The following is a 27,252-nucleotide window of genomic DNA, read 5'->3' on the forward strand; positions in this document are numbered from 1 at the left end:
GAGAATGTATCCTTTTATATCTGTCAATCGAATTTAGCTAACACTTATGGAAAGTCTGCCAAGTGGCTGCCCCCTGGGTGGTACAAAAATGAAGTAGGCACCATTCCTATTCTGTCCTGCCCTTCAGAGAGTCCCTGTCTAGTAGGGAAAATGAATTCAGACACAGTGCTCTGCAAAGTGCCCCAGGAAGCCCTCACTAAGGATTTGTTGAATGAATGAGCAAAAGAATGAATACACAACAACTTGAACAGAGAGCAGACTATGGTAAATGCTATAAAAGAGAAGAGAGCAAAATATCCTGCGAAGGTTGATGGGAGAGATTGCAGGTGGCTAGAGACACCGGGGAGGGCTTCATAAGGGGAGACAGACAAGAGACGGGGCCCCACGGGGGTGAGGTAGATTGAGGTTGGCACACCAGGGCTCTGCGGGAATGAAAAATCTTTCCTGGCCTTTTCTCAACAGCACCGCCACGCAGTAATTTTCTACATAAGAGAGGTACAATGATAGGAACGCAGGGATGGTGAGGGCTTGTTCCACAAGATATGAGGCCGAAGAATGACTTGGTTGCTGGCTCTCCACAAGAGGAGCACCTTCCCTGGCAGAACGGGCAGGCTGATTTCATGTTCGACAAGTTTACAGTTCCCCCGATCTTTACTTTTTGAGATGTTTAACTTGAACTTGACAAATCATATTTTCCTCCAGTGTATCTTGGATACCCCAGCATTTCTTTCCAAAAGTGAATATGGTACAATTTGCTGGGGAGAGAAAGCCTCTCTAGATTGTCTTCTCTAAGAAACCAGGGAGAGGAAGGACTGGAATTGTAATCAGGATAATTTTGAAGGGGACCACCACTCTTGAGTCTGACATAAATCATTTATTTTGAATATTTGGAAATTTAGTATTTAGTTCATCTGCAAAATAATAACCACCTGTTGTGAATGGAATTGTGTCCCACCCCATCCCTCACTGCAATTCATATGTTGAAACCCAACCCTAGGGCACCTCAGTCAGTTAAATGTCCGCCTTCGGCTCAGGTCATGATCCCAGGGTCCCAAGATTGAGCCCTACATCGGTCTCCCCACTCAGTGGGGAGTCTGCTTCTCCTTCTGCCCCTCCACCTGGTTGTGCTCTCTCTCTCTCTCTCTTCTTCTTTTGCTCTCTCTCTCTCTCTCTCAAATAAATAAATAAATAAAATCTTGAAAGAAAGAGAAAAAAAGAAGGAAGGAAGGAAAGAAAGGAAGAAAGAAACCCAAACCAGTTCATTAGCATGTGACTGTGTTTAGAGACAGAGCCTTTAAAGAAGTGATTCAGGTTAAGTGAGATCATAAAAGCGGCCCCAATCCAAAATGACTGGTGTCCTTAAAGAAAAGGAAGAGGCATAAGGAATGCCTACACACTGAGGAAAGGCCATGTGCAAGCCAAGAAAAGAGGCACAGGAGAAACCAAACTTGCCAACACCTCAATCGTGGACTTGCAGCCTCTAGTCCTGTAACGAAGTGCATTTCTGTTGTTTAAGTCACCCAGTCTGTGGTACTTGCTGTGGCGGCCCTAGCAGACTGATACACTGCCATCCGCTGAGGGCCTACTAAGAGCCTGGCACTGTCCTACGTGTTTTATCTCACTTGACACTTTTAATGACTATGAGAGTTATTTTTACGCTCCTTTTTCAGAACAGGAAGTAGATGCCCAAGGCCAGAGCTCTAGTAGGTGGCGAAACTCAGATTCAAAGACATAAATAACTGTTGGCCCCAGACAGTATGCACTGAGCATACCACCAACCCCCATTTACTAAGTACAAGCCATGAAAGGAGTACTAGGCTATAATAATTGCTGGCATTTGAGAATCTTAATCTTTTCTTTATGGAACTTATAAATGATGAGAGACAGACTTACAAAGATAAATATATACATACGTACTGCATGGATGAGAACATCTGGGATTAATAATGCCATGGCAGCATCACTGAGAATGTGAGCTAAGAGAGCACTCAGATGGTGGTGAAGATGGTATAGGGTAATGATTACACACATTGGGGGCAGGGGGCAGATCCAGCAGTTTTCTAGTTATGTGATCTTGGCGAAGTTACTTATATTCTTAACTTCGGTTTTCTCATTAATGCTAAGTGGGGCTAAATTGGGCCTAATAATAGAACATTACCCAGCAGGTTGTTAGAGGATTCAATGAGATGCTATAAAACACTTCGTATGATGCTTGGTGTATAGTACATCTCAAGAAGTGCATGATGGTGATTAAAAAAAAAAATTCTTGGGGCGCCTGGGTGGCTCAGTTGGTTAAGCGACTGCCTTTGGCTCAGGTCATGGTCCCCGGGTCCTGGATCGAGCCCCGCATCGGGCTCCCTGCTCAGCGGGAAGCCTGCTTCTCCCTCTCCCACTCCCCCTGCTTGTGTTCCCTCTCTCGCTGTCTCTCTCTGTGTCAAATAAATAAATAAAATCTTTAAAAAAAAAATTCTTCTAATGCGTATGCTACTAGGAACTGATAAAAATAGCCAACCTGTTGAAACATGGTTGAGTTCTTGTTTAAATGAAAATTATTCATGTTGTTAAATTTATGACTATTTTCACTGACCCTTGTATGTGGGTTTCTAGATATAATTTCACTTCCAAAATATTTTTGTCCGATCCAGCACATTTAGCTGGAGTCAGATAGCAACGCACACGACCAAATGTCCATCTGGGTGTGGGGGACGGCCTGACAGAAAGGCAGGACACAAAGGACTAATAAAATACCTGATAGAGTCAAAAAGCAAATTAAAAATAAAGTGTGTGTGCACATACATGCACGTGTGCGCATGACAATACATGCATGGAGGTACGTGTGAGTGTGTTTTCAGGAGCTCCTCCGTCCATCTGAGAATAAATCCAAGTATGATTCAAGACAGGGAATTGTGGCTGAGGAATCAGCACCACACCCCTCTTTCCTCACTTGACAGATTGCTTCTTTACTGCAAGTGATGGCTTTATTCACCGCTATGAGTAGAAACTTCTTTTAGAATGCTTCATGGGCTTTTATGGCACAAACCAATATAAATATTTACTGGATCTATAAGTAAAAGCACATAAATTCTTATTTATCTTGCAGCATAGAGGAACCATGAAAAACATGTGGAAAGTTGAGTCTATTTTTCTCCAAGAAGCTACTCAACTACATGCTGAGGCAACAGCAGAGAGATGCTTAGTGTCAGAAGTGACAACGAGGCTCTACGATACTTTTTGATCATAGGATGGGAAATAGTTTCTACTGAATACCTGAATATTGAAATATGTACTCTGATCAGCTCACTGGAAAATGACGATTGGGTGGTCAACCACAGGTGTCCATGGAGACAGACTGGACTCCTAACCCCAAGTAGCAGGCCAACAGGAGTACGGAATTCAGAGTATGGAACAAGGGGAGAAAGCATAGGATCAGGCCAATAACATGAATGGAAAACCGAAACAAAACCCAGTCCTGGTCACTGACTCACACCATCCTCTTCACCCCCAGTATGGCCCACTGTTGCTGTTAGCTTCTAATTTTAATCCCATTGTTCAAGTTTTCCCCTTCTGTAGCTCTGTTCTCATGGTGGGTGTGGAACCTTGGAAGAGAGCATTGAGACTCATCATCCCAGCACACACAAGGCAGGGGCAGATGGACTTCCACCAAAACCATAAAGAGAGGAAGTTGAGCTTCCAGTTCTCTTTGATCCCCCAACATTATCCTTCTCTACTATTCACTGGTCTCCAGGCTCCACGCCCCTTGGTGTCCTCTGTGCCTTAGGTATTATGGTTCAGCATTAGTGTTTGCTTGTTCCTATGAATTCTTATTAGTGGGAATTCTTTGATAAGCCTGTAATTTCAAACCACAGAAACAAGGGAGTATGATGTTCCTTTATCTTTAGCCATTTTTTAATAAAGTGCAGAACCAACCCACCTTGTCCCCATTACTGGTTTCTAAACCCTGACCCATCACCAGGGGCTGATGTCCCAGACAGCCTCACGTTTTGAAATAGCACCACTTTTGGGGTGCTGTTTCAGGCAGACAGGAGAGAGCTCACCTGGAATTGTAGATCCCCGACCTCCATCCTGGCATGTAGGCAATTATCAATTCAACCCATGTTGATATCATATTTGTGCATAAAGTTGCAGTTTTTTCTTTGCATTATTCCCACCAAGAGTTGGGAATTTCTGACAGTCTTTTGCAAGTTTCTGTTTGTGAAATTAACGTCGACGCCTGCTCACTAAGTCCAAACCTTTGAAAAAATTACAGCATGCCAAGGCTAACAGCAGAAGTGAACAGCGTTGGGTGCGTTGTTTTATTTTCTAAGATGCCTAGATTGTTCTAAAACTAATATAGAGTGGCTACTGGTTGGAGTAGATGGTATTTATAAGAAAATGACATGTGAAGTGTCCTTTTCTTTTAAGTGGAAACAATGTTGATTAAATCTATATTATTTGATATAAAATCTGTATTATTTCCTAGAGGATGATCTAGGTTATCTTCCATAAATCTCTTTTGTAATATTCTTTAATTTCCTGTTCCTCTTTGAGTATTCATCGGGTAGACTTAGGAACTTGGATAAACTACCAGTGAGTGTAGAGTTTATCCTCACTCGTCACACAACTACAGAGTCCCTGTTAGGTGTCCTATAAGCTGCCAGGCACCGTAGAGTGGGGAAGAAGCATCAGTGGCTGAGCCTTCCCTCTGCTGGGTTATATTGCAGCAGAGGGGGGCAGCAAGGATCAAGCAGCACTCACAGCTCAGCAAGTTGAGGCTGAGGTGAGCAGGAGGCTATTAAGGTCCAACCAAGTGTGTGAGTCAGAAAAGCGGTATACAGAGGGGATGGTGGCTCTAGCAGGGCTAAGATGAAAGGTAGCGGTTTCTTGAGCTGGATGGGCCGCATTTGCTTTAGGGTATTCATATCTCACATCTCTCAACTCTGAAGTCTAACGCAGTCAACCCAAGCTTGGCTGACCGCAAACATCCCCCGGTCCTTCCACTACTAAGACATGGGAAGAAGTTCATGGTAACCTCACAGGGTCACCATGTTGCCCTCATGTATCCACTGCAAGGACTTATCTCCTTCTTGGAGAGATGAAGCAGGCTTTCTTGCCCCTCAGAGTCACACGGCTGATGAGCTCAGATGGGAGCCTGAAGACCAGGGCCACAGGCTCAGAGGTCCCTCTGTGGGTCTCCTACTACAAGTAGCCCTGGTGATGTATGCACAAATAGTGCATTAGTTTCACTCAAAATTAGAAAGCTACTTGACTCACTTAATTTTGCCTGAGCTTGGATTTCTGCGTATGTGTGTGTCTCCATATGAAGGATTCACAGAGGTGGTTGGCAGTAGGTCCCGCAAGCTCAAATCCACGAGAGGGTGTTGTGGCATGGTTGGGGAGAACGAGTAAAATAACTTTCAGTGAGATTATCAGGTGTTCATTCACTCGTTCAATAAATGTTTAGTGAGTTTCTTCCAGGTGCCAGGCACAGCCCTGCAAAACTATCCTAGACACTTAGGACACAAAAGTAAATGAGACAGACATAATCCCTACCTTCCTGTAGCAGATCTTTAACAAATAATTACATAACACATTACTGATGATGCACAGATGTCATCATCCAGCTTCCCACCCAAGTTCAGGTGTGCAGAGCTCCCCCACCAGCACTCCTCCAGGTACCTGGGACTCTACCCCTCTTTCTTGGCTTTATTGGTAGCCTTAGGTATTATATGTTTGGGGACTGGGCAGAGGTGTTGTTGCTCAGACAAGTGTCACACCCATTGAGTGGCTATCGGATGAGGTGCTGACACTGATGAGCTAAAGTCTTCACCAGTCTCCCATGGGACAAGTAGCTGGTGAATGCCTGAGTGCAAACAATGGGGGGTATCCACTTGAGCAAAGGCAGGACAATCCATGTGTGAATCCAGATTCAGCTACCGTATAGCTCCTGGAAGCTCAAACAATGTTTCCATGGTGGTCCTTTGCTAGGTGCATCTACTTCTTCTGCAGATGCCCCTATTTTCAAACACTGCTGGACCCTGACCCTGAGTGGGTGTTATTTCATTTACTCCTCACAGCAACCGCACAACAGAGGTTTATTAGTGTGTCTACACGGAGCGCGCCCAGTCTCAGGCTTACTTCAACTTCTTGCCCAGGGCCCTTAGCAAGTAGGGTCGGGGGTAGGATTAGAGCCTGTACCTGTTGTGTTCTAGGCAAGTTCTAGGCAACTACAAGGTAAATAAATAGCTTCAAGAAAAAACAATTATTGGAATTTAAGCCACACTCTTTAGAAACATAACTGCACAAATCCCTATAGAGCCAAAACTTTTTCCTAGAGGATAGTATTGTTAGGATGATGCTTTATCAGTTGTTGGCTGTGAATAATTTTTCCCCACATTTTATTATGAAAATTTTCAAACAGAAAAGGTCCATTCCTACTATCTTCTTTTTTTATTAAGAAAGAAGAAAGAAAGAAAGAAAGAAAGAAAGAAAGAAAGGAAAGAAAGAAAGAAAGAAAGAAAGAAAGAAAGAAAGAAAGAAAGAAAGAAAGAAAGAAAGAAAGAAAGAAAGAAAGAAAGAAAGAAAGGAAGGAAGAAAGGAAGAAAGAGAGAGAGAGAGAGAGAGAGAAAGAAAGAAAGAAAGAAAGAAAGAAAGAAAGAAAGAAAGAAAGAAAGAAAGAGAGTCCAAAGAATTGCATAGCAAACCCTCATCAATCAGTGGTTTTTCACTTCAAGAGTTGCTGTGTTGTTGCTATTAACTGCATAAACATTTTATGTGTTCATTTAATATGTATTTATTGGTCATTCTGTAGCTATGTAATTGGCATTTTTCTAGGCATCTGGAATACATTGGTAAACAATTTTTTTTAATCTTGTACTCTGGCAATTATAATAAAGCAATTGCCTTCCATCCCCCAAATTTGCACACCACCCAAAGCCACCCCAGCTCTGAGTAATTTGCTGCTGTGCTTCTTGAAGGGATCGTGTTCACAACAATGGCTTTCTAGCAAGCATCAGAATCAGAGGGCTTGTTAAACATAAATAGAGTTTTCTGATTCAGAATTTGCATTTCTAACAAGTTCTCGGGTGGTGATATAGCTGGTCTGGAGTCCACTCTTTGAGAATTAATGGCTTGGGAAATTTTTCCCTAAAAACCACAAGAGACATTTCTCTGTAGACTCAGAGATAACATAGCTGTGTCTCTATGGGTTCCCTGTCTTTTAAAAAAAATCTTATGAACTCTGTAAATTATCTAACATACCAGATTCTCTTTATAGTGGTTGCTAGGAAGCTTACAGGCAAATTTCTGGCTATCCTTACAAATGTCTTGACGCTAGGGCATGCATTTTGTCTAGTAACTTCACTTCTGATCATGATTTATATTCCTATCCTTAGTTTCTCTTTGATTTCTCTTTCTGGGCTCTTTTTATTTTCTCTTACTCTTTGTTATTGCATGGATTTTTGAAATCCACATTAAACGTTTTTTTTGGAACAAAGCAGGCTATGTATATACCACTACCACCAGCAACAACAAAACAATACTTTGATATACCATATTGACTAAACTTTAATAAGAAAGCACTTTGCTAACAGAAACATTTTTTAAAAGAAAAATTACTTCACGGGGCTCACCTCACTCAGGGACCATTGGCTTGATTTTAAATTAAAGATTCAACACATCATCATCTCTTAGTGCTAATTCTCTTTCATCTTACCCACTGCCTTTAAGACCACCGTAATGTACTGAATGCAAGACGGATTAATCTTGTACTCTTAAACAATCTTCTTTCATAAAGAAACTACAGAGAACATGAAAATATATAAACAAATACTGCATCGTACATGAAAATATATAAACAAATACTGCATCGTCTGACCTGGGATATCTGCATGTGTTAAAGAAGAAACACTTGATACCTGGGATATCTGCATGTGTTAAAGAAGAAACACTTGATACCTTTAAAACACACACACACACACACACACACAACTTATATCGAATTGCTTTTAATTTTATCTTAAATGTTACATACTAGAAAAAATAAAATCTCTTTAAAAATGACCAGTTGCTGTTGAAATGCAGTATTTAATTATTATTATTATCTCCACAGTGCTGCTGTGGAGACTGTTTCATTGATAAACATAAAAAAGAAGGGCACATTAGAAATATGAAAGAGCCAGTGTTAAAAAGACATCACATAAAAGAAAGTGTCTCTGTTTCCAAAAGGAACACCCACTCTGATGTTTCTTTTACTTTTTGTTCTCACCATGACAAGAAAAATCTGTGGGCATCATGCCTCCCGAGGCTTATGTTGTTGCATAAAAGGTAACAAAGGCGGTTCCTGAGATCAATAGGAAACAGGTAGCACTGAGATTGTTTAACCAGAATAGCTCAAACAGAAATATAAGATTTTTAACTTCTGGTAAAATTTCTGAAAATCACATGTCAAGAGATGATAGAAGTTCCATTCTCCTGTTAAGAGATTCAAAGTAATAAGTGTACTCAAGCCTAGAAAACCAAAGTGAATTAAGCAGTAATTGAGAATAACTAAAGGTTAGTGAGAAAAGGGACATACTGTATCTAAGAGCTCATATTTCTTTAAACTGTCCTCTCTTTTTTTCAGTATAGTGATTATTGACTGCAAATCCTCCTTGCTTTTATGCACTTAAAAAAGACAAATACATAAAATGCCCTTTGACTTGGTTAGCTGTGTAATGGGAAGTGTTGCCACTGTTTAGGTGAAGCTTAAGTATGCGTGTATACCAAGATTCTGGGAGGAAACAGCCCTCAGCGTGTACAGAAGGATCACCTGGTGAGTTTGTCAAGCTACAGAACCCATGTTAAACAACAGAGGAGTCTGAAGAAAGCTATGGACCCCTCCCCCCCCATTACAAATAATCACATTCAAACCAATCTGCATACCTGATTCAGGGACCTACCTACTTCCAGCTCTAAATGGTATACATGAAAACCCTAGAGTATAAAGTGACTGTAAATATTACAGTGACTTCTATAACTGCGGAGAAGGACAACATCACTGTAGGATGAGATAGGAATGAATGAATGAATGGAAATGAACTTGTAAAGAAGATGGCGTTTGAATTTCAGTTGGCACAGAGTAAGGAAGAAGTCAAACCCCATGGCGGGGGCCGGGGAGCAGAGTAATCTGAAACAGAGACGGAGAGATGAGAAGAAGAATAATGAAATGCCCCGCCTGATGCTTCCACAGACGACTGGCAGATGGTAACGCTGGATGGGCAATGTTTACGAAGAGCCTTGAATGCCAAGCTAAGGAATTTCACTTCATTCAGCAGACCACATTGAACACTTAGAGGTATTCGAAGAGGGAGTTATAAGATAAAAAATGGTGTAAGCGGAGTCAAAGGCATAAAGTCTATGTTTTAACATAGAAGCATGTTAAAATATACTATGTTTATATTTTAACCTGAGATAGGATAGGGCCTTATAATTCTTCTTTTAAAAATATTTCTTGACAATTCTTAGACATTTATATTCTCTCTTATGTTCTAAATTTTACTGTTTCCACATATAAATTGAGCCCGTGAGCTGCAGGGTTTGGTCATCTCCTTATTGTATGTCTGGCCCCAGGAACACGACTCAGAGCTTCACATTACTGCCACCCAGGCCACCAGCTGGCTTCATAGCCTTTTGTGGCTTCTGGCAGCATTTTGTAGACACGCAAGGTGGGTGTCACCAGCAAATGTGCGGGGCAGCCAGCACCTCCTCCATCAGCTGAGCAGCTGGCTGCTGGAGCTTTGTTGCGCTATCTTCTTTGAATTCCGTATCTTTCCCCACACGTGCCACAGGTTGTGGGCTCCCAAATAGCCCAGCTTTCCTGTTTGAAAGTTGATTTAGGAAAGCAACGTTGTACTGGGATTAATGAGAAATCGTTTCCTTTGGGGTGCCTGGGTGGCTCAGTCGTTAAGCGTCTGCCTTCGGCTCAGGTCATGATCTCAGGGTCCTGGGATCGAGCCCCGCATCGGGCTCCCTGCTCCGCAGGAAGCCTGCGTCTCCCTCTCCCACTCCCCCTGCTTGTGTACCCTCTCTCGCTGTGTCTCTCTCTGTCAAATAAATAAAATCTTTTAAAAAAAGAAAAAGAAATCGTTTCCTTTTTTCCTGAGCAAGAGCGGAAATTCGTTAAAATGTCACTCTTTGCCACCAGAAATATGACTGTAAACTACCTAAACCACTAACTACTTCTAGTACCGTTAGTCCCTCTAAAACCTGAGTGACACATATGTTTTAAGCATTTCTCAACTGTGTCCCAAATGTCCAGGGAAACCTTCCCAGGTTTCTGACAAAAGGATCCTGTCTAGACAGAAGGATCCCTCGTCTTCCTGCTCTCCACCCAGCATCTCACCTGTTTGCTGCTTCCCTTACTCTTGCCTGGCCAAGGGTAGTATCAGCCCCATGCATGCTCTGCTTTCCCGTCGGAAGCTAATGTCATTTGCCTGAAGTCTGCTCCTGCTCCCTCAGAGAAGAAGTTATTTTTTTCAGGATGGTCTTGGGAGTATTGAACTGATTCTGTGTTCCCTTTAATCAAAACAATGCTAATGACTGGGGCTATTCTAAAGGCAGTTGTGAACCTAGAAACTTCCCAAATGAATTCATGTAAGACCAAAACATTATCCTCTCAAATGGTTCCAGGCTGCTCATCATGAAAAATGGATCGATAATTATCTGGATCTAAGTCCCAAACACCGCTCCTGGTGCACCCAAGTTAGCTTGCATAAAACAAGGATGAGGGACCCTTTGGCTTGGCAGCAGCCCATTTTTAGAGGCAGTGTAGTGGTTGGGAACCAGTCTCTGGTGATGCCCCAGGTTCAAATCTGCCTCTGCCAGTCACCACTGTGCAAATTTGAACAGATTACCTATCATCTACTCCAGTTGCCTCGTCTGTAACATGGGATTAAAAATACTCCCTACGTCTTCGGGTACTCGTGAGGAGCAAGTGAGTTAATATGCATAAGGTGCCAGAATAGTGCCTGGCACGTGGGAAGAGCTATAACAGTGTGGCAAAATAAAGAACGTTGCGGTCCCTTCCACATCCCCACAGCCCAGTCCCCTGCCTTCCATAATCCCAGGATCCTAAAGCCCCCAACTTCTGCTCTTGTCCAGAGGAGTCCGTGAGTGAGTGGGCTGGGGTGGCGACAAGTCATTCTGCCTTTGAAATGCTTGGCCTGGACCACCACCGACTTTGTTGTTTCTTCCCATTTTCTGAACATCACAAAACGTAATATTCATGTGTCAGGGGATCCAGGATTGTATTTTAACATTTTATGGCCTCTTTGCAAAGCTACCTTTTCAATTTTAGAGGAGGCAGTTTTATGACTTCCTTTGATAACCACTTAACTATTAAGACCCAAACAAAGAAGAGGCATGGTCAAAGGATATCAGGTACTCCCAGCCAGCTAGAGTCCCACTTCTTGAACATTATTCAAATTAGCTCCAGGACTCATAATTCTGTGTTTTCATTTATTGCTGCAGTAAAGTAAATTGTTCTTTTATCCAAATGTTATTTCCTGGCTATTAATTCAGTAGTTACTTTGGATTGTAGCACTCTTCTTTGATTTAGGGATATGGTGCCTTTTAAATATTTACAAAAGTTGAAGACTGACAATTGGAGAAACTGACTTTGATTTGTTTTGTTAATATCCTATGTCTAGAGTAATTATAGGTCTGGAAGACGTGATCCCATTCTCTGCTTATCAGAAGATATGCAGAGCTTGTGTTTCTATAACAAGGACATTTGGCAACAGAAGGCTCTTCCCAACTCTTTTGCAGACAAGATCTCCATGCACACCTCCTCAGGACACACTCTACTCTTAATTCTTCATAATTTCCGCCAGAAACCGCTCTTGAACCCAGGAATGGGGATGAAAACTATCCATACTTCTCAAAATACCTGAAACTGGCCATTTCTGAAAGGCTGGGGACTTTCTCTGCATCTACAAGTGCCAGCAAGGGTTTACGACAAGGCTTGGGGTGATCTATATAGGCTGGTATGATTTAACAGTGGATCAATCAACCTGCTAGGGGAAAAAAGACAAGGTCAATAAGTATGGGTCTTGGTGAACCAGAGGTCACCCTACATTTTTCAACCTAATGTTCTTATTTCCTTTCCATTAACATTTCATAATGAAAAAATGCCTATATTCTTTAATTTTTAAGATATTAAGTGAATTTAGTGCCTTTGAAGGGTAGAGGATTTACAATGGCATCAGAGACGACACTATTAATAATCCACAAGACAGGGGCCACCTGGAGAGCAGCACGGCCTCCACTGCCGTATAAGCTCCTCGGCAATCGGCTGGGAGGGGTTTGGACTTCCTCTGCCGACCCAGGACCAGTCTCTTCTCCTGAGAGCAGAAACACTTGTGTCTTTTGCGACGGGGCTCCTACCCTCTTGAGAAGTGGTTTTCCAGGTGTATTTGAGTTTGAACATGAACAAACTACCACGAGCACAGATATTCTAGGCAGAGAGAAAGCCCTTGAAACATGTGGTGGAAGTAGAAAGCCGTTTTGGAGTTTCTCTAAGGGAAAGGAACACTACATCCTCCTCTAAGAGTGTTACAGCCTAAAAGGCAAGGTCAGGATTGACACAGGGGTACAGAATAAGAGAAAAGGGTGTGCACGGTTGCCGCCAGGCCCATGCACGTAGAAACAAAGGGACTAAAAACCAAAGGCCAGTTTACCTCTGAGTTCTCCAAGCTGATCATTTAAGTCACCATTTAAAAAAACACAATTTAAATGATTTTTGGATAACGATGGTAGAGTAAACTGACTTTTTCTTTTGTTCCTGCCTCAGGCCCCACTAAAAAATCATAAAGAAATTTTTTTTTAGGGTACAAATTCTCAAAAACAAAGAAATTGGGAGAGGACTTAATAATAACAAAATTTTGAAAGCTAGAAAACAGATGGATAAATATTAAGTAATTTAGCAAACCCAAGAAAGCCAAAATAAGCCAGCAGTGGGAAAAGCTGAGAGATAAACAAATTTATACCACAGAGCCCCTCCCAGATAGCTCCAGAACTGGCTAATTAAGTACCTTTGGAAGTAGGGATGAGGGTGGGACTATGTCCAGGAAAATGGGGAATCTAAGAAACAGTGACATCTCCAGATCCTTTGTCTCACGCCTCCACCTCATAAACACTGAGAGCTGTGTGTAGCTTAAGAGCGTATAACAGCTGCTCCTTGGGTTAGGGAGACACCAGCGCAGAGCTTGAGGGTAGGCCTACAGGCTGCAAACAAGGCTGAATGAAGGGCTAGAAACCAGTGCTGGGGCTCCTCCCCCAAGCCCCTTCCCAGCCAGGCTCCACCCTCAAGAGTCTTCTCTGGGGAATCTGAGTAGCTAAAGAGCAAAGTCCTAAAGATACCCCACATTTGGTGGCTTTCCCAAGGAAACAGGTCAGTTAGATTCCCCCTCCAGAGAAGGCTGCCGAAGATTTAACAGGAACTATTAGAGCCTGACTTGTAAACAGAAGCTGAAAATCAAAGATGACCATACAGCTAAGGAAAACCTCTAACACTCTGAAACCTCTGATATATGAAAATGATTGCTTGACAGATAAGCTGATTAAGACAGAGACTAAACCATAAGCAGATGAATGGATAAAGAAAATGTATTACAGTTGACCCTTGAACAACATGAGGGTTAGGGGTGCCAACCCCCATGCAGTCAAAAATCTGTGTAAAATTTTGACTCCCCAAAAACATAACTACTAATATCCTTATTGACCAGAAGCCTTACTGATAACATAAACAGTCGATTAGCACATATTTTGTATATTGCATGTATTAGGTACTGTTAATTCTTACAATTAAGTAAACTAGAGAACATAAAACGTTAAGAAAATCATAAGAAAGAGAAAATACATTTACAGTACTGTGTCGTCTCTATTGAAAAAAAGCCGCATATAAATGGACCCATGCAGCCCAAACCCATGTTGTTCAAGGGTCAGCTGCATACACATGCAACGGAATATTATTCAGCCTTAAAAAAGAAGGCAATCCTGTCATATGGTACAACGTGAATGAACCTTGAAGACATTATGCTAAGTGAAATAAGCCAGTCACAAAAAGATAAATACTACCTGATTCCCCTTATATGAGATATCTAAAGTAATCAGACTCATAGAAACAGAAAGGAGAATGGTGGTCTCGGGGGCTGCAGGGGAGAGGAGAATGGGGAGTTGTCCATTGGGTGCAGAGTTTCAGCCACACAAGGTGAAAAACTTCCAGATACCTATCGTACAACAGTGTGCATATAGTTAATATGGTACCATATTTATATATTTGTTCATTGTTCTTCTGTGTTGTGGGGAATAAACAGTGTTCTGATTTTAGCCTAGAGATGTAAACTCTTATGGAGGAGCCTGGAGTTGGGAAGGCAGGACTGATTATATGGTTTCTAGAATGCTTAGAGTGACCAGCGTTGGATTTCATTGCTCAGCCAAATTAGTCCCAGGGTGAAGATAACTCCTTGAGTAATTTACACCCAGTGAATAGACTAGGAATATGAATCCAGAATGTCCCTGATAGCTTAAAAAGGTAGAAATTATTCCCTTACCAAGAGTGGCCCAAAGGATATGGTGAACCAAATGAAATCAGCATGAAAATGGTTCCCTAAGATTTTTTTCTTCCCTTTAAGTTTGTGTGGGGCAACGGATGGACAGCTGCCTCACATGAGTGTTTTGAAAACCCTGAATATGTATGACCACTATTGTAATTACACTGTGATGTTTATGTAGAATGAAACTAAACGATACTGTAAATTTATTCTTTTGGTGAAACATATGCTGGTGCTGATCCTCCAAACGTCGCTATTCTATTAAGAAAACATTTTGTGCCAGAGATGCTCTGTCTGATCCTTTCCATCCTTCTGAATATACAGAACACGTGTGTAACAAAGGGCATGTGCGGAGCTACAATATATAAGGACAGAAGAAACGGAAATAAGGATACACAACGCAAGGATATAAGAATACAAGAAACAAGGCAAAGGGGTGTATTATACCATGTCCTCCTCTGAATAGCAGCATTTAAAATTCACAGCTGCTGGCTGCCCAGATGTTTCTTGCATTAGTGCTCTGTAATATGCATCAGAATATATTGTATGACTGCAGTTTCAGTAAACTAGACAGCTTTTATTCTAAATTCTGCAGACTAGATCCAGTGTGTATATTTTTCCTTCAGAATAGCTTCCCTTCCCCCCTCCCACCCTCTTCATTTGCTTGGGGCATTTGCAGCTCGGAAACAAAAAACATTTCCAGCTCAGAGTTTAGCTCTATCGGAGTGTAAGTGCAGGTCAGGTGTGATTTATGTGGCACGTCTGATAAGCAAGAAAGGAGAGAGCACGATGAGGGCTTTGGAAAAGCCGGTAAACTTGGCTTGACTTCTGTCTTCTGTTTTGTAGGCAGCCAACGTCCCTCTGGTGTCAGAACTTGCCATCGATGACATACATTTTGATGACTTCTCTCTTGATGTTGACGCCATGATCACAGCTGCTCTCCGGATGTTCATGGAGCTGGGGATGGTACAGAAATTTAAAATTGACTATGAGGTAAGATGTTCTGACAAGGCGATCTGTCTGGGACAACATGGTAGGCAGCTTTCCCAAATGCAACTTGAGGATGATACTACTCAGCCTGCACACCTCCTGGGATTACCGTGAGAACCCTGGGAGGTTTGTGGAAGGACTTTGGGTGGTGAAGATGACTCAGACATAAGGCATCGTTTTGATAACAGCCCACTGGAGACACATCCAACCGCCTGATACAACCTTTCCCTTCCCATTTCAGACACTGTGTAGGTGGCTGTTGACAGTGAGGAAAAATTATCGAATGGTTCTGTACCACAACTGGAGACACGCCTTCAACGTGTGCCAACTGATGTTTGCGATGCTCACAGTAAGTGTGTTCGGTAGCAGTGGAAGGTCATCTGTCATTTGGAGGGACCTAGAGGCCTTCTCCTTCACATTTCCATTTCTCTGACAAATTGCCACATGATTTATTTTACACTGGAACTTACCTGCCCTGGTTATGGGAGTATATATTTCACAACAATTTCTGGGCTTTAAAGCAGTAAAATCGCTGACACCTTGAAGCAGGTGTAGTCTTGGCATGATTGCTTGAGCCTCTTTTCAGTGTTTTATCTTGGGAAACTAGTTCTTTTTACAAAAGAAATGCTTGGATTTTCAAAGTAATCTTTTTGCAGAGGACAGGGGCTTGAGTAACAAAACATAAGGGATCCCTGGATAAAACTCTCTCGGTTGGTGAAAAGCCACAGTCAGGGCGTGTGAACATTACCCACGGGAACATGGAAATCCTGAAAGAGCGCTTATCTGTGAGATGCCCAGGGAGGCAAGGGAAGAAAGAAGTAGGAGCAAATGCCATTAGGGCTTAGGGGCACACGAGGCTTAAAATCTCTGTTCTAGGGGCTGTCACCCAGGGAAGGTGGTAGTCTGGTTTTTGGAGATGGTTAGAGCCACTGGCCAGAGGTAAGCCTTGGAATTTAAACTAACAGCAAATGTTTGTGGCAAAGATTGAAACCAAATCTTCTATTCATCTCCGTTTACTGGCAAGAAATAAGGCTTGTTTTGGCCTTATTTCCACTTATACTGTTAAACTGTAATCAAGTAAAATGTTTTCTGGCTTAAATATATTGGCTTCTCTGGCCTCTTGGTTTTATACATACACATATGATGTAGACATATACATATGTACATATATTTGTATGTATAAACATATTTACCATATAAAATAGAAAAGAATACAAGTTTTAATTATTATAGCATAAATCTAAGTACCTTACATCTTTGTACCCACACTGAAATTTAAACCCAAAATAGGGAACTCCAAATGATATACATTTTTCTTTGGCCAAATGAGCAAATACTGTTCTGCTCCTTCCTTATGAAATGATCTATCCCGTTCTCTGCCTATTAAAATTTTACTCATCCTTGAAGGCACTGATCCATGCCAGTTTTTCCCAGAGTCTTCCCCTATCTCCCCAAGCATCAATAATTACTTCTATCTCTGCACTGTGTCTAGTACAACATATCTTTCTTTCCTCTGTGTATCTTAAGGCACAGGTTGCTAATTTTGCTATAGAGTCAGCAGCTTGAGGCCGAAGAGATCATTTCTTATTCTTTCAACAACATTCATTTGTTTGCCCAATGAAGGCATTTTTTTGCTGAGGGCCTCGCCAACACTTTGCATGCCCTCGTACACTTGGTAGGTTTTCAACAGATGTGTGTTAGGTTAACTTAAACGCCAATGTGCATATAGCATGAGAAGATGGGACCAAAATGTCTTCACTTTTACACTGGAGGACATCTGTTTTGGATCCTTAGCCGCTTAAGGAGCAAGCGGATTGGCCTGGAAAAACTGGACTGACCCTGTCCTTCTGTAACATACCCCATGAAAGCAGTCGGCCAGGCAAATGAGGGAGGAAGACGCTTTGAACTATTAGCCTTAATTGTTCAAGTGCCAATGTTGCTTAAAAAAAAAAAAAAAACGCACTTTCATCTTGCTTTTCCATATCAAATCTCAGTAGACAAGGAATCATTTTCTGTGTGCAGAGTTTATGTGTCTGACTCACAGAAGACATTCAATAAAGAAATTGTTAACCTGTTATTTTGGAGAACCTATGGATTTATGGTGACTTGCCAAAAATAAGTCAGTGGGAGCCTTGTTCAATGAAGGGAAAAAAGGAATGGCCTTGCTATTATAAGTTAGAGATGTAAAAGACAGAAACAGACTTCTATGACAAGCCTTGAAATAGTCAGGGTGGGGTAAGTTGGCAAGAGCAGTGGGGTCAGGGAGGGCACTTAGGAGTAAAAGGAAATACATACCCAGTTTTCTTCAGTATATGTTTCCAAAAGACAATCTTGATCCTTTTCAGGAACTGGAAGAAAGGAGAACTCTCAAGCTGTGTTATTACAACAGGGGTATTCATACTGCCAGAATATTTCAAGCGTATAGTTATTTTTGCAAGTCTGCTCAGCAACCTTGAAGAGTAGCCCTGTGTGAGAAGGTTTGGGTTTTGTTTTTGTATTAATGCTAGCTCAAAAAGGGGAGAATTCTCTGTTAAAGTTCCCACCCTGGCTTTGAAAAAAATACACTGGTGAATGTTATTTTTTTCTCCCTCAGACTGAATTGAGAAGCCACATCTGGAAAAGATATTATTTCCTGCTCATTAGATTTTGCTGAACTTGCCTAAGGGTTACAATAGGTTGAAAGTATCAACTTTTGTACCTAACACAAGCAGTCTCTTCAACTTGACCATGGGCAACCTGGTTAACAAGAATTTTTTAACTAAGAAAATAATTACGGAGGTGAAAAAAGATTACTTGATCAGTGAAGAAAAAATGAATTTAATTTACTCATCAGTTCTAACTTCTGGAATACAACCTCAGCTTATGGGCAAAATGATAACCTACTCACTTCCAAGAATGGGTATTAACACTTCAGACACTCCTGAAGACTAGTAGGGGCTTTCACTGTTCTGTTCTCATCAGTGATTATATTTCCATTCTAGTTATCTCATATTCTATTTCCACGTATTGTGTTAGAAACAGAATTTTCTCTTAAAAAAAAAAAATTACCATACACCAACCGACACTAGATTCCTTCCGTCTGAGTCACAAAGCCAAGAAAGCATGGCGCACATATGCTGAGTTTTCCTCTAGATGGCGCTCCAAGGCAAAGTTTCCCAGCCAGTTGCCAAGAAAGGAGGAGAAACAACCTTCCCAACCTTCTCTGAAAGTACTTCTTTTCTTCTAGGACAGGAGATAATGAATCACACACTCCCACACTCTTTCCTTAAAAAAGGCACCACCAAAGCAAGTGTGTCCAAAAAAAGCCCCTCCTATCAGGTCAGACTGTATTATGACTGCCTTGCCCACAGAGCTGTTAGCAGGAATAATATAACATTCTCCATGTGACCTTGTATCTGTGCATGTATGTATTTTTCTAAGCCCATTGTCTCTGAGAGTGGGAAGATGCATAGTTGTGTGTCACTGCTGAGCAAGTTATGACACCGTGTACAACAGGACAAGCAATTAGTAAATCTACACACCAGCTTCCAAACCTTTAACCCTAAAATCATTTTGAACATGGAAAATAAACTTACTGACTCAGAATTATGTTTTGCAAAAGTATTCAACCTCATGTCTAGGTAACAAATCGGTTTTGTTCTTTTAGGGGGGAAAAGAATGAACTGCTTTGAAGAATAAGCAATTTGATATAAAACGGTGGAAATTTAGTACACTGGGAACCCGGCTAATGACTTACTAATTTATTCCACACCTCTGGGCTGAAATTCCCAATTTAGAAATGAAAGCTCCAGTATTATTCCTTGCTTCTAAAGAGATATTTAAGTAGTTAGAATTTACCAAATATTTTTAATTCCTTGGATAAATACAGCACAGTTACTATTTGGGGCTAAAACAAGGAATAAAAACCTGCAGATCAAGAATAATCATACAAATTCTCTTTATTTATGGAAGCTTGTAGAACAAATATTCCATTAAGCACATACATAATGAACAATGAGAAACACATCTCTCCTATTCACAATGCAGACCAGATAGGGAAAATGACTGCTTTTTTGTTTGTATTCTGTGGAATAAAAGGTATGCGGTAGTGCCAAAGTTGCGGAGACATTTTTCGGTTTTATAAATGATGTATGAGTTCTGACAGATTCTCCAGGGGGGATTAAAAAAAGGTTTCCTTAAGAGTCAGTGTTCTTTACTATCCCATAAATGTACTCATTAGCACTTTGGGCCATGCCCAGCATCCTGTAGGGCTCTTTCAAAAGAGACGCATTTGAATGAGTGGATTTAGTTGAGGGTAATATTATTCATGTTGCCTAGTGTCCAGTTTTTTAAAAAACTATAAAACGATGAACAACTATCACTGCTAGAAATCTTGTTTTTTCTTCATATCACACTAAGGTTCAGCTAGGGTTCATATAGAATATTATGATCCCGCAGAATTCACTGGATATGAAAAGAGTAGAGCACATGATCACATTAAAATTTATGGTGGTGCAGGCGGCATGGCGCTGGTGGGGGATGGCAGTTAAACACTAGTAATAACCAAGTATCACAGCAAACACACTGACACCCCCTGACATTTACTGGGGGCTTCTTAAATCTTAAATGTGGAGGTAGCGTGTTTAAGTCCATATTTGTGTTGTCAACAAGGTTATTTTCAGAGATAAGCCAAGTCATTTTATTGATAATTCAAACTGGAGAGCAGAAGGGACGTTTAGGGAGAAAAATCCATCCTATTCACCAGCTTGAGGATAATGCGCTGTCTGCTATCTGCCATTTTCAGAGAAGTCCTTGATTTTTTGAGATAGAAAATTTATTCTGGAAGGAGATCTGAGAAGCACAATTGGAACTCTCCCCCATTCCCTCTCTCCCCTCCCACCATCCCCACCCCCCTGGCCTCCCAAGAAGGACAGAGTCAATTAAAAATTTTTTTAGAACCAATTAAATTTTTGAATAAAATATTTTCACTAAGTAACCAGAATCCTAATCTCAACAGAAATCTAAGTTTTTTTGTAGATTGTCACATTGGGAGGTCCAGAGAGAGCTACATGTTTTGTTCTGTAACTGACTATAGTAAAGTAACAAACAATAATCATGTTTATAATCATCAAACATCATTTTCACATTGTATTTCCTTTTCATATAAGTAGTAACTACTATATTTACTTGAAAATAAATGGCAGCGTCATCATTACAATGCGATAAAATCTGCATGTTAGAAAAGCCAGTTCTTTAATCTTCATGTAGGTATGTCTTGACTTCCAGTGTAACTTTAAAGATGCCAGATTTTCAAGTTAGGAAAAGAGTGATTTTCAGTGTATTTGGAGAATATCAGCACTGGGCACTAATCAATTTGAATGCTGTGCTTAAATTACATTTAAGAGTCCTGCCTTTTCATCATTTAAGAAGGTTTCTATTTTTCTTCTCTCTGGCCACCTCTGAGAGCCCCAATTAAGCACTCCATGCTTCTAGTTGACAATCCCTTTATCCACATTTATTTTATAAAAGGAAAAAGGCAAAGCCACACATAATTAAGAACCCGGTGCGCTAATAACCAAACATACAATTGGGCAGAAGGATAATCCAATCCATTTCCTCACACAGGAGAGTAACCTCCATAACTCACTTTAAGCGCTGCCATTCATGAGTTATGGGTCATTCCCTTCCTAGTGAAAATAAATTCTCCAGCACCATCAGCCAGAGCTGGGTATTTTTCTTAGGACATGTAAATTGTAAAACTGTATGAACATAATCATGTCCAGTATTCCGGGGCGCGTATAAGCTCCTGCTGATGGACACAGTGTTGTGAGGAAATGAATGTGGTTTCAGGGCTCGGGCTGCCTTGTTACAATATAGGATTTTTGATTAAAGGGAATTTATTCTTGAGATTTTTACGGTGTTGGTAAACTGCTTAATCTGTCGCTTTGTGTTTTATGACACCAGCCGAGTCCTCCAGGTCAGGGAGACCCAGCAGCAAAGCCGTGGTCATTTATCACAGCCTCCATTCTCCCTGGTTTATAGCTTAGTGATGGCACTTCCGTGGGGCTGGAAATGGGCACTTCAAGGTGTCAAGTTGGGAGCTTTAAAAAGTTTTAATTGTTCATGAGTCCGGTGTTTAATTTTGACTCAACGATGGCAAATAAAAATTTGGGTAAGCTTTGAAGAGCCCTCATAGTCTTGAAATTCATCAACCTGGCTTCTCGTACTTGGAGAGGTCTGTCTCTGCACAATTGATGTTCACCAAGTGATCTGCCTCATTTTCTGTGCTCACAAACCACATGCTGTATTATATTCAGTTCACTAGTAATTTATCACAAAATATAAACTACCTTTCTAAACATGAACAAAAAAATCTCTGCCTCAAAAAAAATCACAAAGCACATCTATTTTTAGTGTTGAAAGCTAAGTCCTTAAGAATTGAATATGCTTTTTCTTGTTTCTTTTTGAAATACAGTGTGTGCTGCATGCACACAGATAAGTAGTTCTTGTATTATCTAAATTGAAGTACAAACTGTGTTTTTCCCAAGTCTTATTAGGATATCCATTCTGAAATTTTCCTTCTACCGTTTGTATGTCTTTTTACACATTTTATCGAAATATGAGAGCAGAGATAATTCGGCCAGTTTTTATTTGACGTCCTGAGAATGAAATAAAGAGTGTTGACCAATGCTGGAGGTTTGCTCTGAAAGACTCTAGCTCACAAAGAAACAAAGCAATGCATGTGAACAGATAGATGAAACAGGACCAGCAAACCATGGATCCTGTTGTTGAAGTTGGATAATGAAGACGTGGTGGTTCATTATAAGTATTCTACTTTTTGTATGCTTTTAACCTTCCAAAATAAATAATTTTTTAAAATTATGATAATAGGTAGGTTAAAAATTAAGTCTTGGAAGTGGTTAAAAAATAACTCTATAAAATTTATTAGAAGCAACCCAATTTTTTTTCATGCATCAAACATTCATTCAACATATGCAATTACACCAAACACACCACTGAGTTTTGCTCCCTGGCCTTTCTCAGACTTACATGGGCAAACAGTTGCAACATTACTTGAGGTTGAGAGTCACGGTATATCCAAAATATGACTTAGGTTTTACTCTTTGATGACAAGTGCCTTTAGAGGCTTCTGGTTGTAGGAGAGAGTATTTCAATGTAGACTGTAAGATTTTCCCAACTCTTGGGTTGGGAAAGGAAGGGTCATTATAGATTTAAATCAGTATTTGGCTGCATTCATCTCGAGGAGAAAGAGACGCAAGTTTGATCAAAACTACCCCTAGTCCCATGGATAATTAGGCAAACTACAACTGGTTTGTGTTACACTACATGCTTTGGTGAAAGGGACATGTAAACATAGTGCTAGATGGTGGTCCCCTAACAGCTGGAGAGGTTCTGGTCTCTGGACCTCAAAAATAGGGCTAAAGTGCCTCTTTTTCAGCTCAGCACACCCAAATACTGGCAGAAAAAGATTACTGTAAATTCCAAAGGAGTATGACCATTAAATCTAGATGCTCTGGTTTGTGCAGTAGGGTTTTTTCCCCCAGTAGGGGATTGTGGCTGTGAATACCTGTTCTCCTCCCCATTGTGTTTTCATCACATAAGCCCTGGTTGGCAGAAATAGGATCCTGTTTTAAAAAGAAGATAGGTTATGGCATCAAGTAGTGTAAATTTATTCATAAACACTCTTGGTAAGCAACTGAAATCTACTTCCATCTTAAAGCTTGAGAAAGCCCTCTGCCTAAACTCATTGCTTTGGAGCAGTTGAATAGGCTGATGCCCATCAGCCTCCTCCCTAGATTTGTATGTTGAGAGGTAGCCATTCCATCTTGAAGCCAACAGATTCCCAAAGAGAAACATGCTGGGCTTGCTGTATACGCCTGTGGAGGCCAAACCCGTGACTTAACAACTCTCACTGCTCTGATCCACCCACACCGGGCTATGTGCTCAATCGGGAGGGTGACTGAAGGGCCCCTTCTCATAGAACCTTTAGTTCTTGTTCACAGATCTAAGTTTCCCAGAGAGACATGAGCATCTTGTATGTGGCATTTACAATGAAACCCTCAAAGAGTGCTCTTTGGCTAAAGTAAACTTGATTTTAATAACGTATCAAACAAAGGCCCCAGACAGTGACCCGCAACACTCTGCACACCAGAAATTAAGAAAACCAGAAACTAAACGTTTCTTGTCTAAATGCTGCATTTCGGCCCCAATCTCACGTCACTTCGAAGTTGGAAGTCATTTATAGGTCAGTTGAGACATGACACAGATTAAGGATGTGGTGTGCAGATTCTTCTAGAGGGACACTTCCATGAGAAACCATGTTCTTCTAAACCCCTTGGAATGGTGAGCTCTTCTTATCCAGAAAGAGCGAAAGATGAAGGGGAGAAGGAAATCTCTACAAAAATTAATCGCGTTCTCCCTCGACTTTAGCCAATCCACTGAGGGCTCTGCTTTAGTGCCTGGCTGTCAGCATCCACGGAGGAACATTCGGAGGCAAGAACCTTCAGTCTGGAATTTCTGCAACCATTAAGAATTCCTAGTACATCATTGGACTCCCTCCCTCTTAGTCCACCACATGCTAGATCTTGAAATCAACAGGATGAACTCAGGAAATCCCTCATCATTCAGTACCTCCGACACCAGGTGCAAAAACAAATGTGAAGGCAGAATTTCTGGCATCACTTTCTCAGCTTCCCATGCTGGAGTTGAATACACGACAAGGGTCTTGCAGTCCATAATCTACCGTCTCCAGAAACAGAGCAGGGGTGGCTGACCTCTTCCAACATTAGTCTTTCCTACAAAGCACAGCCAGTGTTGTGATGGTTTCTCACTAGAAAGGGGACTTTTACCGCATGCCTCGGGCTGGCCAGGGTCTTTCCAATCTTCCTCTGTGCTCTCTTCCTCATGCTTGGAACAGTGTAAATGCTTCATAAATATTTGCTCAATGAATCAATGAATGAATGGACACTTTTCAAGCTGTTAGTGCTTCCCCCGTGCCTAACATGGAGCAAATGCTTAATGAATATTTGCTTGATGAATAAGTGAGTGAATGACACCTGTGAGGTTGTCATTATTTTATTCCAAGCTAGGAAAGTTTGATGAAACATGGGCTTACTCTTAAAACAAAACAGAATTTAGACACACACACACAAACACACACACACACACACACACACACATTCTAATGAATAAATGTTTTTTATGGAATTTGGACACAAAGGAAAATTTTTAAGTCAACTGTGATCCCATTACTGGTAACATTTTGATGTCCTGACAGTCTTTTTCTATGCATGTATTGAGTAAAGTTGGGATGTTACATATAAACCATTGTAACTTTCTTTTCTCTCCAAACCTATTTGCACGTCACTATTTATGATCAGTTATATCTTGATGCACCCGAGCTCATGTTTAGGCGCAAGATGTCCAGTGGTTCTGCAATATCAACTCATCACCACTCAAGCATAACATCCTTTGTGGAATAAAGCACACATCAGCTGATTCTTTAAAGCCATGTCATCTAACACTGTATCATCACAAGAGTATTTAAAAGCTGCATAACTGTACCCACACCCTCACCTTAGTGGCTGAATAGCAGAGTGGATGAGAACACACTTGGGAGCCAGGTTGCCTGAGTTCTAATCCACCTCTGTTACATTCTAACAGTGCATTTTAGTGCCTCAATAGCCTCATCTATAAAATGAAAGATAAGAACAGCATCTTCCTTAGAGCGTTCTTATAAGGATTAAATGAGTTAATGGATTTGGAGTATATAGAACAGTGCCTGGCATACATTAAGCACTATATACTGTTAGTATTATCCCAAGCCTTTTCTCAGATATGAAATCATTATCCACAATATCAGTTGCTTGATATATAATAAGCACTTAACAACATTTGTTAAATGAACGAAGCCTCTATAGCACCATCTATATTGTGATGATATTACGGCTCTTGTTTTTTAGACCTTTTTGGATTCTACAGAGCCACAAAGCAACAGTCATTTTTCTCTGCCCATGATTTCCTCCATTCACTATTATTATACGGGGTCAGCTTGGAAATGGTAGTATATCCTAGCTAGTTTAAATCTTATGTTGACTCAGATGATAGGAAATTATTGGGTAGCCTAGGGTACCCTGTGAATCAATCTAATAGTCTGGGTTCTTTGGATTCTGGTGATTATATGCTCTGGTAGCTGGGAATAGGATTATCCCAGCATATGTTTTAGCCCAAGAAAGGACGATCATTGGAAGTCTGCTCAGAGGGTAGTCATAGGCTTTTCTGGAAAGCGTGATGTGAGAACTGGGTCCATATGCCTTGACTATCTCTTTGCTTATATATATATTGTATTCACTGCTTTACATTTTTTATATGGACTGTGAGGGAATACAGGTGAAAAAATAGATTAATGTAAAGATCAATAAAACCCATAATTATTGGGTCAGGAACAGAAAATATATAACTATATTTGAAAATAAAAGAATAGAATAGAGTCAGGCATGGGATAAATACATTAAAATATACTTTCCATGGCAACTGTGTTCTCTTTTGAAAGTATATTGTCCTCAGCAGGCAGTTGACTTTTTCTCCTCAACGTGGGTAAGTGGAGGTCTGAATGGAGAGGGCACGAAGGAAGATGGATGTGGGGGTGGGGCAAATGGACACTTACTGGCAGCTGGACACTTTTCAAGCCTGATGATTCTCAGAAACCATTTACCAGGCAGCTTTAAATCACAGTCAAGAGATAGGTGCTGCTTCAGTAATTCAGGTATCATGGTTGAGAGAGGTAAATATGTTCGTGACTGTGAGTGGGCTGGACTTCAGCGACTCTTCATTCTGAGGATCTAGAGGTGGGTTCCATGGTCTTTGAACACCATAAATTTATAGAATAATTTCTGGGAAGAGGGTGCATGATTTTTATCAAATTCTCAGAAGTATCCATGATCTAAATAGTTTAAGACCTACATATGGATTCCCAAGAAGGGGCGAGGGAGGCAAGGGGAGGAGATGGGCTGCATGGAACATTATAGTAAAATATATTCCATCATATTATATAATGGGTGATAACTGATAGCTTAAAAATGACTCAGGATTCTGATCTTCTGTCTATTAGAGGCATTCGCTTTCAAGTTCTAATTAAATTTCTAGTCTAATTACCTTACTTTAACATTATCCCTATTCTTACCATTCTAATTCATCAGCTCATTCTAATCAATAACATTTTCACAGGCAGAACCTCTGTAAATTTTAGTGTGGTTCTATTGTTTATTACAGCACTGATTTCCACAGTATTCTGGATAATTATTTCCTATTTGATAGGCTTTCAGGATTTACTTATTATTAGCAAGATCCAAACCCAACAAAGTTTCAAGATGACAGAGATGACAGATAAAAACTTTTATACTCCTTCCTTTCAAAATCACCCCCAAAAAGCAAGGAGAACAAGAAATGGATACACATCCCATATATTATGGGACCATAATATATGAAGGCAGAAAATGGAGAGAGGATAGCTCATAGCTTAGCAGAGAAAAGGAAGATCTAACCCAAGTGCCTTCAAGGTGAGGGGATAGAGGAAGTGGTACACGTGAGAAACATCTCTCCAGGGCTTCTGGGTGGCTCAGCTGGTTAAGTGACTGCCTTCGGCTCAGGTCATGATCCTGGAGTCCCGGGATCG

The 27,252-nt window shown here is 40.8% G+C and overlaps 1 protein-coding gene across 1 annotated transcript in view; it reads left to right on the top strand.

Annotated features, from left to right (window-relative positions):
• Positions 1-27,252, top strand: part of PDE11A (phosphodiesterase 11A) — a 376,001-nt gene that overhangs the window by 270,595 nt on the left and 78,154 nt on the right. Inside the window, exons 11-12 of the mRNA XM_028123415.2 lie at positions 15,435-15,581; positions 15,820-15,927. Of these exons, the coding sequence (XP_027979216.1) occupies positions 15,435-15,581; positions 15,820-15,927 (255 nt within the window). The remainder of the gene's footprint in view (positions 1-15,434; positions 15,582-15,819; positions 15,928-27,252) is intronic.

Source organism: Eumetopias jubatus, unplaced genomic scaffold, assembly GCF_037043125.1.
Source record: "Eumetopias jubatus isolate StellerSeaLion01/CBP00866 unplaced genomic scaffold, mEumJub1_p1.0 scaffold_3, whole genome shotgun sequence".
In the NCBI taxonomy this organism is placed as follows: Eukaryota; Metazoa; Chordata; class Mammalia; order Carnivora; family Otariidae; genus Eumetopias; species Eumetopias jubatus.